Here is a 17,271-nt window from a genome sequence, read left to right as displayed (position 1 = left end):
TATAAATACATCTTCTTTCATTGCGCTCGTCTGACTCCACGAGTCCACTACAAACGGAATTATCACATTATTAATTTCTATGCTAATGATCGTCTGTCTCGCGTTTTCTTTTGCGTCATTCTATTCCAGCAACGTCTCACTAATTTCGCCGTAGTCTATTATAAAACTATTCCATACCTCATTTCTGTCGTTGACAGCCCCATCGCATAATTGGCAAATTCTGTTTCTCCTGCCCTCATTACCTCTGTTCGCTTCTACTCCCTGGTCGGCCTCCCGTATTTCCACCACCATTACCTCTACTATCGTTGTATTGCCGTCGTTCACCACCATCATTATATGTCCTGTACCGTCCACTTCCACTGTTTTCATGATGCCAACTGCTATTACTCTGGTACCTCCCCCTATCGCTTCTGCGATACCCATTCCGATTACTATCGTTTCTCTCATTACTATTTCGCCTATTATTCAACTGTTCCCCTTGATTGTTACCATAATTGCTTTCTCTATTCAGCTCCTTAAGCAATTGCAGGAATTCCGTCGAATTTTGCATCCCTCTGCCGGCAATTACTACGTCACGCCTTATTCTCCCAGGAAATTTCGTTAAGCATATTCTAATTAATTCCGGGGCCTCATTTGGAGCATGTAAGTATCTGCTTCTCTTCAGCATCTCGCTGGAATAGTGTCATTGCACTCACTGATGTGGGGCATCATCAGGATATTTAGTTTGCCTGGCTCTGGATCGAGCTTGACCAGTGATCCTCAAGAAACAGCCTACAAAATTCCTCGAAAGTGACGCATCTGTCTATCTTTTCTTGCATTATAGCAGGGGGCTCATCGCGTAAATAATTACACACAAACTTAACTCTTAGCTTGTGCCCCCAAGAAGTCGATAAAGAATCATGAAACGTAGCCACCCACATTTTCGGGTGTTGCGAAGCATCGGCGTCAGGATAGTGCGTATAGTTCTGTACCGTCACGAAATGCTTTCTGCATTCCTCATCCACATTGCCCATCTGTTCTCTGCTAGTACTTTCTCCTCTATAGCCCATCCTCTTTAGCCTGCATAGCCTCTCCCTTAATTCTGCCAAGTCTCTTTCTTCCGACTCTTCTAACGTGCTCCTTTTATGTAAATTGTCGTTAGTACGCTTTACTGCTACAGGTGTTGCAAATTAGGTGGACGGATAAGGTAAGGAACGAGGAGTTTCTGCACAGAGACGTAGGGGATAAGAATATGTAGAAAATACTGACAATAAGAACGGTCAGGGTGACAGGACACCTGTTAAGACATCAGGGAATAATTTCCATGGTACTAGGGGGGCTGCGGAGGGTAAAAACTGTGAAAGAATAGAGAGATTGGAATACATCAGCCCGCATCTCGTGGTCGTGCGGTAGCGTTCTCGCTTCCCACGCCTGGGTTCCCGGGTTCGATTCCCGGCGGGGTCAGGGATTTTCTCTGCCTCGTGATGGCTGGTTGTTGTGTGCTGTCCTTAGGTTAGTTAGGTTTAAGTAGTTCTAAGTTCTAGGGGACTTATGACCACAGCAGTTGAGTCCCATAGTGCTCAGAGCCATTTGGACCATTTTTTGGAATACATCAGGCAAATAATTTAGGACGTAGGTTGCAAGTACTACTCTGAGATGAAGAGGTTGTCACATGAGAGGGATTCGTGGTAGCCCTGATCAAACCAGTCAGAAGACTGATGACTTCAAAAAGGCAAAAGAGCGGGGAATAATATGGTATATTGGAATCCTGAATAAATCCAACCTGCTTTCAAAAAGAAAATGTGTTGTATCATTTATTGAAGGGACTTCGAATTAATTTTAAGTTAGTGCGGCACTTAAATATTAAGCTCCACCTATTGGTCTCCTTGGTTCTTTCAGTACCAAGGGGCTGCCGTGTCATACTCTGCCATATAACGTCATTGGAATGCAATATGGAGTGCCATGGGGTCAGCACACCGCTGTCCCGGCCGTTGTCGTGTTCCCAGACCTAGGAGCCGCTAGTACTCGCTCAAGTAGCTCCTCAAATAGCATCACGAGGCGGAGAGCGACCCATTCCAGTCCTGCCACCAAGGAACATTACCTGGCTGCACCGGCAACTGAAGGCAGGACCTCCCCATAGCAGTCAGCCACACTGACCACTGAGCGACGGAGTCGGACAGTGAGGAAGGACAACTCGTTTTGAATTATCAAGAAATAAGGGAGGGAGTGGCACGGATATGATAAGCAAGCTGGAGTGGCAATCATTAAATGAAAGACGTTTCTCGTTGCGGCGAAATCTGTTTACAGGATGACCAACTTCCTCTTTCAAATGCCAAAATACAATGCCGGAAGAAAATGAGTATACTTGGGAAGAAGACGTCGATTTTGATCCAGTGACGGTGTATGCCACCTTGGGGGTAGTGGATGTACTGATAATGGTTTCAATGTCATCCGCCACTAGATGGTGTAGTGGCATAGCTACAAGAGCATCATCTGTATCTAGCCTTTAATAGGGAATTTTCACAGCCAGAAGGCTCAGTGTAATGCAAACGTTTCAAGCAAGCCAGGCCAGCAAACCACGGTGACGCATTCGTGCTCCTTGCAACTGAGCAAGTTTGAAAGGGATCAAACTGTGGGCTTCTGAGTGGCGGGATGGTTCTTTCGCAGAACTGCCACACAACCTGGACGTACTGCAACGATGCTGGTGTCAGTGGTCATTAGAGGAGGTTCTGGAGGTACTGGACGTCTACGCAGCGTAGACGCCCGCTAGGATCGTCGTATAGGGCAGCAGTGCCAGATCATACAGCTACCACAGCACGGATAGAAGGGCTTGTGACCGCAGACGTGTCAACACCAGCTGTTGCGAACCGGTTTTAAGCAGAGGGATTTCGGCCACGTATACCTCTAGACCTACTCACACCACGGCATCAACGTGCACGCCTCGACTGGCGTCGTGAATGGATCACCTAGAAGATGGAATGGCACTCCGTGGTTTTCAGCGATGAAAGCTGATCTGCCTGCATGCAAGGAGAAGCAAAATAGAAAACCTGAAGCAGGAATAAAGATCAGAATGACTTAGAAAATACTGCTGGTTTTCAACAAAAAAGCCAAATTAACGCCCCTCAAAGTGGAGAAACATGAAATAAACTTCAAAAAGGCTAATTCAACTCTGATGGATAGTATAGCTTGCAAAGCTTCGGAGCTGTCAAAGCTAATGGATTTATTGTTTACTTTTGTAGTTTCTGTTTCATTACTATCGACTGAAGCTGAACAAAATAACTACATTTTTTCGGTTGGATAGGTAAAGCCTATTCTAGGGCCACATTACAGCTGGATAAATGTGCGAAACCTCTCAACACCTTCCTCACATTCGAAATTCGTGGGTGGAATCAGCTTTTTGCAGCCGAGGACTGAACCAAGATATTCTTCGTGTCTCTAGTGCACCACATTACTGTGCAGAGCGCCCACTGGAATGCCGAATACCTAGCTCTGTGACTGCATGTGTTGCTGTGTTGCACCTGGATAAATGGTAAACTACTATTGTGATTCCGTTGTTTATCAAGGAGAGGGGACGTCCTTAATGGGAATTGTGGACGGATGACGCACTTATTACGGCCATGTTTACGTGATGAAAATTGGCGACAGAATCTATGCGCTAAGGTGTTAGACAGGCTTCTTTCTGCAGCTCGGTAAGGCTGACCAGAAAACAACGGAAAAAGCTGAAGACATTATTTCGGCACGGTTTTGTAAAAGTCGCGTTTATCATGACTGCTGATCAATGACGAAACTTCAGCTGCACCAAGAATTCGCTCTAATTTCACACGAAGATAGTGTCCTGTAAGAAGACCCAATGAAAACAGTGACTGCAGTAGGGAAAGCGAATGGCCAACTTCGTTTTGTACGGAGAAATTTAGTGTAGTTCATCTATAAGGGAGGCCGCATATAAGATGCTAGTGCGACCTATTCTTCAGTACCGAACGAATGTTTGGAATTCGCACTAGGTCAGGTTAAAGGATGACACGGTACCAATTCAGAGGCGGGCTGTTAGACTTGTTACCGGTAGGTTCCAACAATACACAAGTGTTACGGAGATGCAGCGGGAACTCAAATGGCAATCTCCGGAGGGAAGGCGACGTTCTTCTCAGGCAACATTGCTGAGAAAATTTAGAGAAGCAGCATTTGAAACTGACTGCAGAACGATTTTGCTGCCGTCAACATACTTTTAGCGAAAGGACCACGAAGATAAAAGACGAAAAATTAGGGCTCATAGGGCTGGATATAAACTATCAGTTTTCCCTAGCTCTATCTGCGAGTGGAACAAAGAGGGAAACGACTATTAATGATACAGGGTACCCTCCGACACTCACCGTTTGGTGACCTGCGGAGTATGTATGTAGATACGTAGATTTATATAGAATTGCAGTTTTTCTCATAGAAGTCTGCAGTTCACTGGAATCGCGGACATTGACAGCTACAAATTCGACAGAATTCAGTAAGGAATAAAGTGGCTGTACCCAGATTGCCCTTCCTTGGACTATGACACCGGTGAAGAAAACAGTACTTGAAAGAAAATCCTTAACTGCATACATGAAGGACTGACATCATCCAACAACTGAATGTTACTCTAAGGTCTTACGTAAGCATTAACAGTTAGCTACAGTCGTCTATTTTTCAGTTTTTTCGGCTCGAGAACTGCACTGCTGTATTAAAGATATGGCAGGACTAGAGACTGGACTAATGTCCGTTTACTTTCGGAAGAAAATAGCTTTCATATTTGTTTGGGTTAGATGTAAGCAACATGACGATTTCTCGCCTTCTGCAAGAGTTTGTTTTTCACAATTTATATGTCCATTAAAGATTTTGATGAGCTCTTTTACTGTTACTTTTTTTAATAGGATAATTGGGTGTCAGCTGCCGCTTGGTCCTTTGCTTCTAAGCATTATTCTGCATTTACGCACACGCACACGCAAACACACACACACACACACACACACACACACACACATACACACACGTGCGTCTCTCTCTCTCTCTCTGTGTGTGTGTGTGTGTGTGTGTGTGTGTGTGTGGTAGAAAGATGCTTAGAAGCAAAGAGATTAAGGGACAGATGAAAGGATGAAGAGAGTTGGAGCATGAGTGGTTGTATTGCAGGCCAGTGGTGAAAGGAAACAGGGGATGTGGGAGGGGATTGGAAGCAGTGAGGACAAGATGGCCTGGACGGTGGGCATCGTTAGTATTCCAGTCCCGGACGGCTGTGGGGTATAAAAGCGGAGGACGCGACTCGACCGGCACACAGCAGCCATGAGGTTCCAGCAAGCAGTACTGCTCACCGTAGCTGTCAGCATCGCGGCCGCCTGTCTCATCACCAACTGTCCCCGTGGGGGCAAGAGGGCCGGTCTGCAACACGTAAGGCGTCCGTGTTCTCACTCGCTGCGCTGTCTAGTGTTACCACCGTAAAACTTCCCGCTATTTACAAATTAACAAATTTATCAACTCTCGCTATATATTTTCACGTAGTGTTAAGTCATCTCCCTCTGTGTTTGATAAGTCTGTCCTCTTCAGCAATGTGGAAAGGCATTGTAAAGGTTATCGACTCCAATAGCCTTTAGTTTCTGGTCCAAGTGTACTTCTCCAGTATAGGTACGCTATCTTTGAGCTCTGGCAGGTCTCAGAAACGCTGCTGCTTTTACCTATGTCGAACTTCGTGACTCTGACTCAGCAACAATGGGGAACTGCGTAGAATGGGGAGACTTGAATTGGACACGCGGTACGTGATAGTGAGAGGCTCCTTCTCGTTGTTAGCACTGGGCTCGGTAGAGAGATACCATAATACACCACTGACATTAGCGGTAGGGTGTCGCTAGTTGCAGTCTGGAATGTAAAAAAAGAGCATCGGGTTGTTGTATTGCAGTCCACGAGAGACTACTTCAGAAGTTAACACTAATTACGTTATTGCAGTGCCTGTGTTGTTCAGAAGTACGATGCAATGTTCCTGATGGAACAGACAGTGGAGCGACTGCAACTGTTATGAAATACACGAAATGTATTCGCAGTTGCGAATAAGGGCAACCATCAGCTGTATAATGACGACAATGAAAAATTGTGCCGGATTGGGACTCGAATTCGGATTTCTCGGTTATGGGGAGCGACTGTTTTACCATTAGGCACCCCGTGAACGACTCGCGGCTAGACACAGGGTTGACAACATGGGGAAGTTTGGGTTTATCTATAAATCGTGCTCGGATACCCTAATGGTAAGATAAACTGCCAATCCGGGTTCGAGTCCCAATATGGAACAAATTTTCACTGGCATCATTCCATTGTACTACTGATGGTCGTTCATAATCGCAGCAGCGAAATCATATCATGTTATAATAATTTGTCGAAATCGCTAGTGTGTTAAGGTGATAGTGTCTCATGTGTGTGATTACAGCATGTTGACTAAAAGCACAAATATTTTCCAGTTTGAAATGTTCAAATGTATGTGAATTCCTAAGTGACCAAACTGCTAGGATCATCGGTCCCTAGACTTACACACTAATTAAGCTAACTTAAACTAAATTATGCTAAGGACAATACACACACCAATGACCGAGGGCGGACCCGAATCTCCGGCGGGAGGGGCCTCGCAATCCGTGCATGGCGCCCCAAACCGCGCGGCCACTAAGCGTGGCTCCAGTTTGAAAAGTTGCTTAGAAGTTTAATGACTCCTTCTATATACGATCGTGATTTTGGACATTTATGTAATATGAACTTAAGCGCTAAAGTGATTGCTAGTCTAGCAATGAAAGTTGGACTTACTAACAATGGTAGAATGCCTCTTAGAGGACACTTAGCTTGCTAAGAAGAAATATTAATAAACCATCTATTTTAACTGACATTAAACTTTTCAAAGACCTCGCCACTAAGAAATAAAATTCAATTTGGACATTTTGAACACAGTTTGAGTTTAGCAACTGCATACGAATCGATAGCTTGACGAGGGATAGTTCTTTCAGAAAATTTGCGAAAGTGCAATAAGATATAACCGACAAATGTTACAATTTTACAATTTCAACATTTTCTTGTTGTAGGACAAGCAACCATTTTATTTAAAGAAGAGTGTATTACAAATCTATCACAGTTGCAGCACATATATTTTGGCGAGTAATTTCGAACCGACTGATTCATCCTCGAGCCTGACCTACTGAGATCGCACTGAAAGTGTCTAGTCTTAATGACAAACTTGAGCCTGATTCTGACTTGTATAGTGAGCATTATCACTACCTGATGCGTGTGCTGCTAATTTTTAGATGGTTGTCACTAAGATAAGGCATCAGGCAGGCAAATGGAGACCGACAAATAGGCCCCTTTCAAACTTGTCGGGTGCTGATAACGCTGTCTCACACGAGCGCGCAGCATCTCAGTGTCCGTCACTGTGATCACTCTGAAAATGTTCACGTCCCTTATACACCCTGTCAGACCCTGCAATAACACTAAACGCGAACGACGCTAATGTGCTGTGGTGAGCATTCTACTGCTCGGAGAGAATTGTAACTCTAATCATTTATATACCCGGTGATGGTGTGTACATGTATGAAGTCACACTGACAACTGACCATGTCTTCTGGGTCAGGCAGTGTAATATGATCAGCCAACGGCGTTGCCGTTGTGGTAACACTGTTTCCCCTCAGATCACCGAAGTTAAGCGCTGTCGGGCTGGGCTAGCACTTGGATGGGGGACCATCCGGTCTGCCAAGCTCTGTTGGCAAGTGGGGTGCTCAGCCATGGTGAGGCAAACTGAGGAGCTACTTGGTTGAGAAGTAGCGGCTCTGGTCTCGTAAACTGACATATGGCTGGAAGAGCAATGTGCTGTCCACATGCCCCTCCATATTTGCAACCAGTTACGTCTGTGGGCTGAGGAAGACACGGCGCCCGGTCGGTGGTGTTACGCCTTCTTGGCCTGATCAGGTGGAGTTTAGTGTAATATGATCAGTTATATGTTCAGAGATGAGGTTTTCGTGCTGGGACGTAGACTACTGTTGCAGAATTCGGCATTAATGAAAAGTCTTTTCGTACTCGATTAGCACAAGATGAAGCTCAATGAAATATATGGTAATTCTGGGTCATAGTATGCCAGATAATGGTGAATTTAATTTCTCGTTTTCTTCCTTTTCGACGTATTTCGGGGTTATTTATTTATTTCGATATGAACAAATCTCTGAAACTTCGCTCTTTTTCGAGTACTACGTGCTATTCTCAATTCGAACCATCATCAGGTAATTTATAATGCATGTTTTCTGTAGTAAGCAGAACCATCTCTGAAAGTCGAAATTCGTTGCTCCCAAGAACCTGAAGATGTCTATTACACTGGAAGACCAACTGAAGTAAAGTTTTGGAAGTCTAGTTTCTGTGACCTTAGTGTGTTTCAGCCGAACAGATCTTGAAGACCCAACGGTACCGACCGGCTGCTGTGTCATCCTCAGCCCACAGGCGCCACTGGATGCGGATGTGGAGGGGTATGTGGTCCGCACACCGCTCTCCCGGCCGTACGTCAGTTTACGACGCCTGAGCTGCTCCTTCTCTATCAAATAGTTCCTCAGTTTGCCTCACAAGGGCTGAGTGCATACCGCATGCCAACATCGCTGAGTAGATCGAATGGTACCCGTCCAAGTGCTATCCCAGCTCTAGAGCGCTTAACTTCGGTGAGTTGACGGGAACAGGAGCTACCACTGCAGCAAGGCCATTGGCTGACCCCAGTTGTAGCAATTTTAATTACATTTTCCAGGATGTATATTCTGGGTTCACTGAAAAACAGTTCATTCAAAATCTCCGAATGTATTTTAGTAAACACGGAGTTCGTTATTCATTTGATGTTGATCTGAAAACTACATGATTGAAAGAAGAAGCTTTTCTTTCACACTAAACTTTCTTCGCAGTACGTTGCATACCATCAGAATGTGGTTTTTAATATCCAATGAGTGATATTCTTTCCTTATTTTAATCAATGCTTGCCTATATAGTATTAAATGGCCTCACGCCCTTAACACACATTTCTACCCGCTTGTCACCAACCGTGTCTTTGTCCTGTTTCAAAATATTTTTGTAGTGAGGAAACTGCTGGTAAAATTTACAATCATCGCTTAACATACTCGAGGTTCCCGAATGCGTGTTTAACAACTTTTTACACAATCTGCATTGCGAGACACATACTGATTTAGTTGAAAGTGCCTCATAAAAGCACGAAAGCTTTACCCCTTCTGGACTTGGGCTCCGCTTCTTGACTGGTATATATTTCTGAATTATTAATTTCTCCTCAGCCCTCTTTAAGCTTGGTTTGTTCATTTTCCTGCTCCCACCGTTATGATAAATGAGCTGCAGCGAAGTTACCTATGCAAACATATCCCAGCTAGTCACGCTGCATTGATACCGCAACATGTTGTCAGCTGCAGCAGGCTGAATGGGGTCTGCGAAGCTCGGGCTTGCATAAACTCAAGTAGACCTGCTGTGCTTCAGTACACAAATGGTTCAAATGGCTCTGAGCACTATGGGACTTAACTGCTGTGGTCATCAGTCTCCTAGAACTTAGAACTACTGAAACCTAACTAACCTAAGGACATCACACACATCCATGCCCGAGGCAGGATTCAAACCTGTGACTGTAGCGGTCGCATGGTTCCAGACTGTAACGCCTAGAACCGCTCGGTCACTCCGGCGGCTCAGTACACAGGTACTCTGAAAATTTGTTGTAAGTTCCTAAGTGGACTGCTGAGGTCATCGGTCCCTGGGGTTACACACTACTTGATATAGCTTAAACTAACTTACGCTAACGACAACACACACCCATGCCCAAGGGAGGATTCGAACCTCCGACAGGTGGAGCCGCGCGCACCGTGGCAAGGCGCCTGAGACCACGCGGCTACCCTGCGCGCTCCACAGGTACTCTTGTGTCTCCGTCGTGACAGGCTGAGCTGCCTAAGTGGTTGCAGCAGAGATAGGGGCAGGCGGGCTGGAAGGAGGGAACTTGTACACCTCCACACTCTTGGCGGGCTGGCTGCAGCGCGGTTACAGCCTGGCCTGCTGGTGTTGCAGAGGTGCGCGCCGTGCGGCCCCGGAGGGCAGGGCGTGTGCCTGGGCCCACACATCTGCTGCGGCCCCCGCATGGGCTGCCGGCTGGCCAGCCCCGCGGACACCGCCGTCTGCCGCTCCACGGCGCCCTGCCCCCTGGACAGCCCCGAGATGCGCTGCGCCGGCGGCGTCGGCCGCTGCTCTGCGCCGGGAGTCTGCTGCTTCAAAGGTGAGCCACGTGGCCAGGCACCTCCAGCTAAGTAATTATTTATCCTTCTACATCTTAAATTAGCCGTTGAGGGACAATGAGGTTCAGCTTGTCGCTTGACTGGTGTCATGGAATTCGCTAAAATAGTGACGTATTTCCTGGTCATGAAGTGATGTCCTCTCCTTTCTAAGGTGCCATACTTCAATCAGGAAAAACGCAACTGTTACAAGATAACTTCGTTGCCAGCCTATCTGTCTTCCTGTTCGACTGTTACATGCTCTTTTTTCTCAGGAACGGATAAACATATAAGGTTCAAATTTATGTCACACACGAAGGTCTACAGTTCCTTGGCGATATAAAAAATTGACGCTGCAAATTCAATGCAATGGACAGATATCGCCATTTATGTCACATATTCTGATAATCGCAAACTCACTCATCAAAACCTATCCTCCTTCCCGGCATCGTCAGCGAAAAGTCTGACGTTAGAGTCATTGTCTGCAAGGTCATTAATATTCAATATAAACAGCAAGGATCCCGACACCGTTCTTCGAAGCACTTCTGACTTTCCTTCAACATCTGCCGATGATTCACGATCCAACATAATGTGCTAAGTCTTGTCCACCAAGAAATCTTTAATCCAGTCACAAAGTTTGCTTGATACGCCCTACGATCATACTTTTGATAATAAGCATAGGTGTGGTACTGAGGCAAATGCCTTTTGGAAGTCAAGAAATACTGCATCTACCTGACTGTTTTGACCCATTGTCTTTCGGGGTGTCATGTGCGAAAAGTGCAAGTTCGGCTTTAAATAATCGATGTTTTCGGTATCCATGCTGGTTAGCATGGAGGAAGTCATTCTGTTCGAAATACCTCATTGCTCTTAAGTTCATGAATATTTCCTAACATTCTACAATAAATGGATGGTAAGAATACTGGACGACAGTTTCGTGGATCACTACCGCTGCCCTTCTTGCAGATGGTTGTGACCTGTCCTTTCTTCCAACAACTGGACACATTTTTTTGTGCGAGAAATTTTGCGTATGTTATGGTTAAAAGGAGAGATATCTCAGCCACGAATTCAGTATGGAATCGGACCATATTCTATCAGGCGCTGAAACTTAGTGCATTTTTAATGATTCCAACTGTTCCTCAACGCTATTGACACTAACATCTATTTGATGTGTGATCTGAGGTTTTCCCGGCGTACAGAAATCTTGAAAATTTCTCTGGTATTCAGTTGGGTAGCGTCGTCCAAAAGGCGCGATATTTCGGCAAGCCGACTTGCTGCCATCTTCATTCATCTTTGTAGTGGTACGAGAATCAAATTGAAAACAGAGTTAAGCATTTATGCTTTTGCTTTGCTGTCATCAATTCAGTTACTGTCTGGTCCATAAGGATCTGGGTCTTTGGAAAAGACTACTGTTGTAATATCTTTGTGCTACGTTACGATTTTAAGTAAAAAAAAAAAATCAGCGCCGGTGATCGTAATGATACACACGCAGACATTGTATACAGTACTCGTACCAATATAAATAATTGCACTTGAATATTAAATCATTAATGAGAAGGTGCAGGTTTTCGAAAAACATCGATTATGACTAATAAAATTAAGCTGTGGAGTCGTATATGACTTCAGTCTTCCACAGTTCTCTATAGAACTAAAACATTTGCAACTAAGTTTTCAATTCGTAACAAGGTGGTCAGCGTTGCTGATTTTCGATTTCGTGTTCCAGGTTCGATTCTCGATCGGGTCCTCATCATTTAATCTCATCTTTATCGACGCGCTGAAGACCCCTTAAACAGAAAGACCTTCGTCTTCACTCGATTTACGTCAGACATGCTTGTGATATTCAGTGGCACTTGCAATTGTGAACAAACGCTTGCTCAACGCGATGCAGTCGAGATTTACAGATTTACATTTGCATCAACTTTCAAGACGCGAGCTCGAAAGTTTCACTTACTATACAAACTATCTGTTCTTACAAAAATTAACTAATAGTATAGTAGACCTACTTTATGTTTGAAAAATTCTATTTATCGGATTACAAAGACAGTTTTCTCATGTTTTAAAGCTGACATTTGTGAGAGAGGTTCCATTTGAAAGAACGCTTATAAAATGAAATACGTGCCAATTTGACGTTATTCAGGCGATCACGTAATCCAGTCGTTTGGATCAGTGATTTCAGAAGGAGAAATTGTGAATATCATTTTGACAAGCCTCTTTTAAAGTCAACTTTGCACCGATAAGAGAGTTCTATTGTGATGGTACAGAATTTCAACTGGAGGTATCGACTTGACAATCATTCCTCTCGATTTCTGATGGGTCACCAGATAAATGTGACGTGACGGAAGAGGGTATGGCACATTTATTATGCATCAATAATGTTTTATTTCTCAGAATTTATTGGTATAAGCTTTCCAGCTTTTAGGCAACAGAGTTTAGAAAGAAAACTTTGTGTTCACAACGAACGAATGTTCTGAGACGTCGTTCGCGGAGATTCACCTTATTTCGATGACCAACTTCTCCACACATGTCATACGTGGCTAAAATCTGCCGGCCATAATTAGCAGCTCAAGAAGTGGTGGAAATTTTTCCTGCTTCATCTATCTATCGCAGATGGAACTGCGATCAACCACCAAGTATTGTGAAGTTAAGTTTTTAATATGCAGTCGTATCTAAATACGAGAGCGTGCTGAAAAGTATTCCTCCGAATTAATGCTTTTCAAGTAAAACAAACTTTATTAGCATTCTGTTTCTTTTCTCTTCACGTACACATATTTATCAACAGAGTCACCCTGGCGAAGTTTATATTTCTCCCAACGAGAGACCAGTTTGTTGATACCATCAACTTTATTGACGAGGCCACAAGCTCACCTCTGCTTGCACCGCTTCATTACTAGCAAAGTGACGTCCTCCAAAGTGCTCTTTAAGTTTTCGAAGCAGACGAAAATCGGGTGGGGCCAAGTTGGGACTGTGGAGTATGATAGATGACAGTGAGCCTAAGACGTCGGATTGTTGCAGAAGTCTCAGCACTCGTTTTGGTCTGATATTGTCATGCTGAAGGAGAGGTTACTCCACGTGTGGACGAATGCTTCAGTCACAAATTCGGTCACAGCACCCTGTTTGTCACACACCGAGAGTACTACGTCACACACCGCCATGTTACACATGCTACAGTTCGGAATCTTCTAGTAGCAGAACGTTGCAACTTGCGTCAGTGAAGCGGAAAAGACGACCTAGTAACATGCATGACGTGTAATACCTCAACCGACATTGCGGGCATGACAAATAGTAACTCAACCGATACTGCGGACAGAATAAATAAATTCAGAAACATTATTTTTCAGCACACTATTGTAATATAGAAGCGTTTCGTGATTAACGTTCAGTTTGTTACAGATGTCACGGCTGCTAATGTGCCAGTGTTGTTCAACTTTACTCCTGATTCCATTAAAGTGTCTTGTGATTTCTTGAGAAGACTGAGGTCCTTCTTTGACATCAAAATTTCCAGACAGAAAACACTGTAATCAGTTTTGTGAGTGTTGTACTGGTCCTCATCATGGTCAGTAATATCACAAAGCATTTTTGGCAACTTGAACCGCATGTACCCTTTTTTTGTAAACAATTTTTAAAATGTGTCGATTTTCTCTTATATTTTCACTCGTGTTCAATCACATAATCGTTTTTAGCTTGTGGTGTGTCAGATCCGAATTATGTGATCATAAAGTCAGCTACTGCAGATTACTTCATTCACATCAACGTTTCAATACCTAAAAGGAAGCAAAGGACGGAAGAGTAGTGTTTACCGTCCCATCGACGAGGAGGTCATTAGAGACAGGGTACAAGCTAGCATTAAGGAACGATTGGGAAGGAAGTCGGCCGTGCCCTTTCAAAGAAAACATCCCAGCATTTGCCTTAAGCGATTTAGGAAAATCACGTAAAACTTGAATATGGATGGCCAGACGCAGATCTGAACTGTCATCCTCGCGAATGCGAATCCAGTGTGCTAACCACTGCGCCACCTCACTCGGTCAGCTTAAAGAAAGACGTCGAAGCAATTCACAGCCATGTGTTACCGGTTGTATTACCTGTAGGCAATTTATTATATTCGATCGAGAAGTGAGTTTTGAGGAAATGCTCCGTGAACTCAAATGGGAACTCCTGGGAGGTAGATTTTATTTTCAATACTGAGAAAATTTAGGAGACAGGCATTTACGAAGGAGTGCACAACGATCCTACTGCCACGAACATACATCTCACACAAGGACTGCGAACACAAGATAAGAGGGCTCAGTATTCGTGCGGAAGCATACAGATAGTCGTTTAGCCATTCCTCCATTTGAGAGTGGAGCAGGGAAGGGAATGTGTGGCAGTGGTGTAAGGTACCGTCCATCATGCACCGTATCGTGGCTTCCGGGATATGTACGTCGGTGTAGAAAATTGGTGCTGAGGTTTACAGGTTACAATTCGTCATAGCTGGTCAATGAGACTTTATAAATACTCCAGTAATTTAAAATGACCCTTATTCTAGAAAAATCCACCCTGAGTGCATTGCAGTGTGTTAATTCACCACCAACTACTTCTTTAGTAGGAAAACAGTGTGTTATTCGAGATAATTCACACGTTCGTTAAAAAAAAAACAATAAAATTCTGCTCTATTTTTTTTTCTGGTGCTATAGATTTCTTTGATGTCTTGTAATAACGATGAAATAATTGTATGTTTCAGACTCATGCCACATTGATACTTCGTGTGTCGCTGACACAACTGAATCCGCCGATCGGTATCCTGTGGACACGTTTGTTATCAGCGACGGTGACCGCGACGAGATGAGAGTATAATTTTGCAGCATGTAAAACCTGAAATCCTGATAATAAATGCAATTCTCATCAATACTGAAACTGTCTTTCACTTACACTTGTTATGTTTGTTAACAATATTCGACTTTTATTTTATGTATCTGTTTTTCTTAAACAAAACTACTGTGCCATGGAGCGAGTCAAGAGTGCACAGGGCCTGACTAACAATTTGTAGTTCACAGAATGATTACCAGAAAATAATAGTCGAACAGACAGACGGACGGACAACAAATTGATCTTCTGGAAAAATTGGAAATTTGTGGTAAGTTCTATGGAACCAAACTGCTGAGGTCATCAGTCGCTAGGCTTACACACTACTTAACCTAACTTAAACTAAGGACAACACACACACCTATGCCCTAGGGAGGACTCGCAATTCCGACGGGGGCAGCCGTGCGAACCGTGGCAATGTGCCCGGAACGTACGGCTACTCCGCGCGGCTTAAGTGATCCTCTAAGAGTTCCATTTGTACCTAATGGGGTGTGGAAACCTAAAACATGAATGCAACTCATGTACAATAGTATATTCGGATATGAAGGAAGTAAATTCTTGGTACAGGTCAGCAGTCACATTAACCTTCATGAATAATACTGCATCCTTTGTTTGAGGATTCTTCTTGCTGTCTTATTCCACATAACGTGTTTATACTTCAGCCATCTTCAGACACTATTATTGAGAACAAAAGCAACATAAAATGGGAAGTAATGTGTAATACTGTTACGAAATGCATGACGACATTCAGGGGTCCGACGACTGGTCTAACGACTAGCGTTGACACTGAACGAGAAATGACATTTTTTTTCTCATAAGTTTTCTGTTTCATCTGATGGGCCAGGCAACCTCTCTCTCTACCACTCCAATATAGGGATTTCGCCCCATATGACTCTCTCTAGTACAATTCTCTCATGTCCTCTTACATGTTCTATCATCCTGTCCATAAGTAAGCGAAGAGATCCATCTCAGTGATTACATATCAACAATTCCAAAGTTTTGTTGTACTCAATTCACTCCCATTGCAGTGAAACAGCTGTGAAATACGAGCTGGATCAAGTCCATACTTTGAGGGCCAATCGATCCATAGCTTTGAATAACTGAGATACACTTTTAGTAGTAATCAAGAAATGTAAATGCTCACTGGGCTTGTCTGGTGATTGCGAATTTACAAATATTGCTCAGTTTGGCATTTGTAATGCCAAGTACTCGAACAAGCCTCCGATATTTGGTTGGTTGGTTGGTTGGTTTGGGGAAGGAGACCAGACAGCGGGGTCATCGGTCTCATCGGATGAGGGAAGGACGGGGAAGGAAGTCGGCCGTGCCCTTTGAAAGGAACCTTTCCGGCATTTGCCTGGAGCGATTTAGGGAAATCACGGGAAACCTAAATCAGGATGGCCGGACGCGGGATTGAACCGTCGTCATTCGATATTTGAGACAACTTGCTGCTGCTATATCTTTAAGCGTAGATTATCCTGACGATATTGTCACTCATGAGAGCAAAATTTGCGAACCGTGTTTTCACGTTTTGCAAGAAGGACTAAAGTATAACCTCAACAAGAGCAATTTTTTTTTGAGCAAAAAGGAGGGCATATTTTGAATGCATTGAGCAATACATTTATGTAGGAGCATATCATTTAAACTGAGAATCTAATCTATGCTACTAACCTCATGGAACGGCAAGCATTTCCAGGCAAAGTAAATTGCTGTAAAAACTTTGTTCTCTAGGCTGCTGATATTACCCGCTCAGTCAACAATCTTCGCCACGGGAAGTGTGTTCAGTACTCTCTATCGTCTCGTCCTCTTCCCATAGTACTGACGCTATGATCTATGGTGTTGATACAGTTCTCGCAGACAGAAAGGCTGGTGGTTCCAAGCGATCAATAGCTTTTACATCTCAGACCATCACAACCGTTTTTCGGAATAATTCACACACCGAAAAAGAATTGTGTCATTAAAATGTTCTACATATATTCATGGTATCTGATCGAAAGTATCTGTGCACTTGTTACTGAATATTTATAGGAGATGACTCAACCCTTTGCCCTTTATGAGAGCTTGAACGCTACTGGGAATAACGTATCTGAATATCTTTGGAGAATGGCAACACATTATTGCTCAAGAGCCGAAACTAGAGAAAGTAAGTGTTATTGGATGTTAGGGTTTCGAGCGGAGTCCACGTTCT

General features: G+C 43.9%; 1 protein-coding gene across 1 annotated transcript; it reads left to right on the top strand.

Annotated features, from left to right (window-relative positions):
• Positions 1 to 5,287: 5,287 nt before the first annotated feature.
• On the top strand, positions 5,288 to 15,077 carry LOC126095153 (vasotocin-neurophysin VT-like). The gene is made up of 3 exons (XM_049909878.1): positions 5,288 to 5,385; positions 10,051 to 10,255; positions 14,965 to 15,077. The coding sequence occupies exons 2-3, from the start codon at positions 10,120 to 10,122 to the stop codon at positions 15,075 to 15,077; spliced, it is 249 nt and encodes an 82-aa protein (XP_049765835.1). The 5' UTR covers positions 5,288 to 5,385; positions 10,051 to 10,119.
• The last annotated feature ends 2,194 nt before the right edge of the window (positions 15,078 to 17,271 follow it).

This window comes from Schistocerca cancellata, chromosome 8, assembly GCF_023864275.1.
Source record: "Schistocerca cancellata isolate TAMUIC-IGC-003103 chromosome 8, iqSchCanc2.1, whole genome shotgun sequence".
Classification (NCBI taxonomy): domain Eukaryota; kingdom Metazoa; phylum Arthropoda; class Insecta; order Orthoptera; family Acrididae; genus Schistocerca; species Schistocerca cancellata.
The sequence above is the reverse complement of the archived record's forward strand: the minus strand, read 5'-3'. Positions and strand labels throughout refer to the sequence as shown.

Excerpts from the sequence above, each read along its gene's own strand:
- LOC126095153 (XM_049909878.1), top strand. The coding sequence starts at position 10,120 with ATGGGCTGCCGGCTGGCCAGCCCCGCGGACACCGCCGTCTGCCGCTCC. Across the intron at positions 10,256-14,964 it reads GGGAGTCTGCTGCTTCAAAG|ACTCATGCCACATTGATACT; the intron begins GTGAGCCACGTG and ends TGTATGTTTCAG.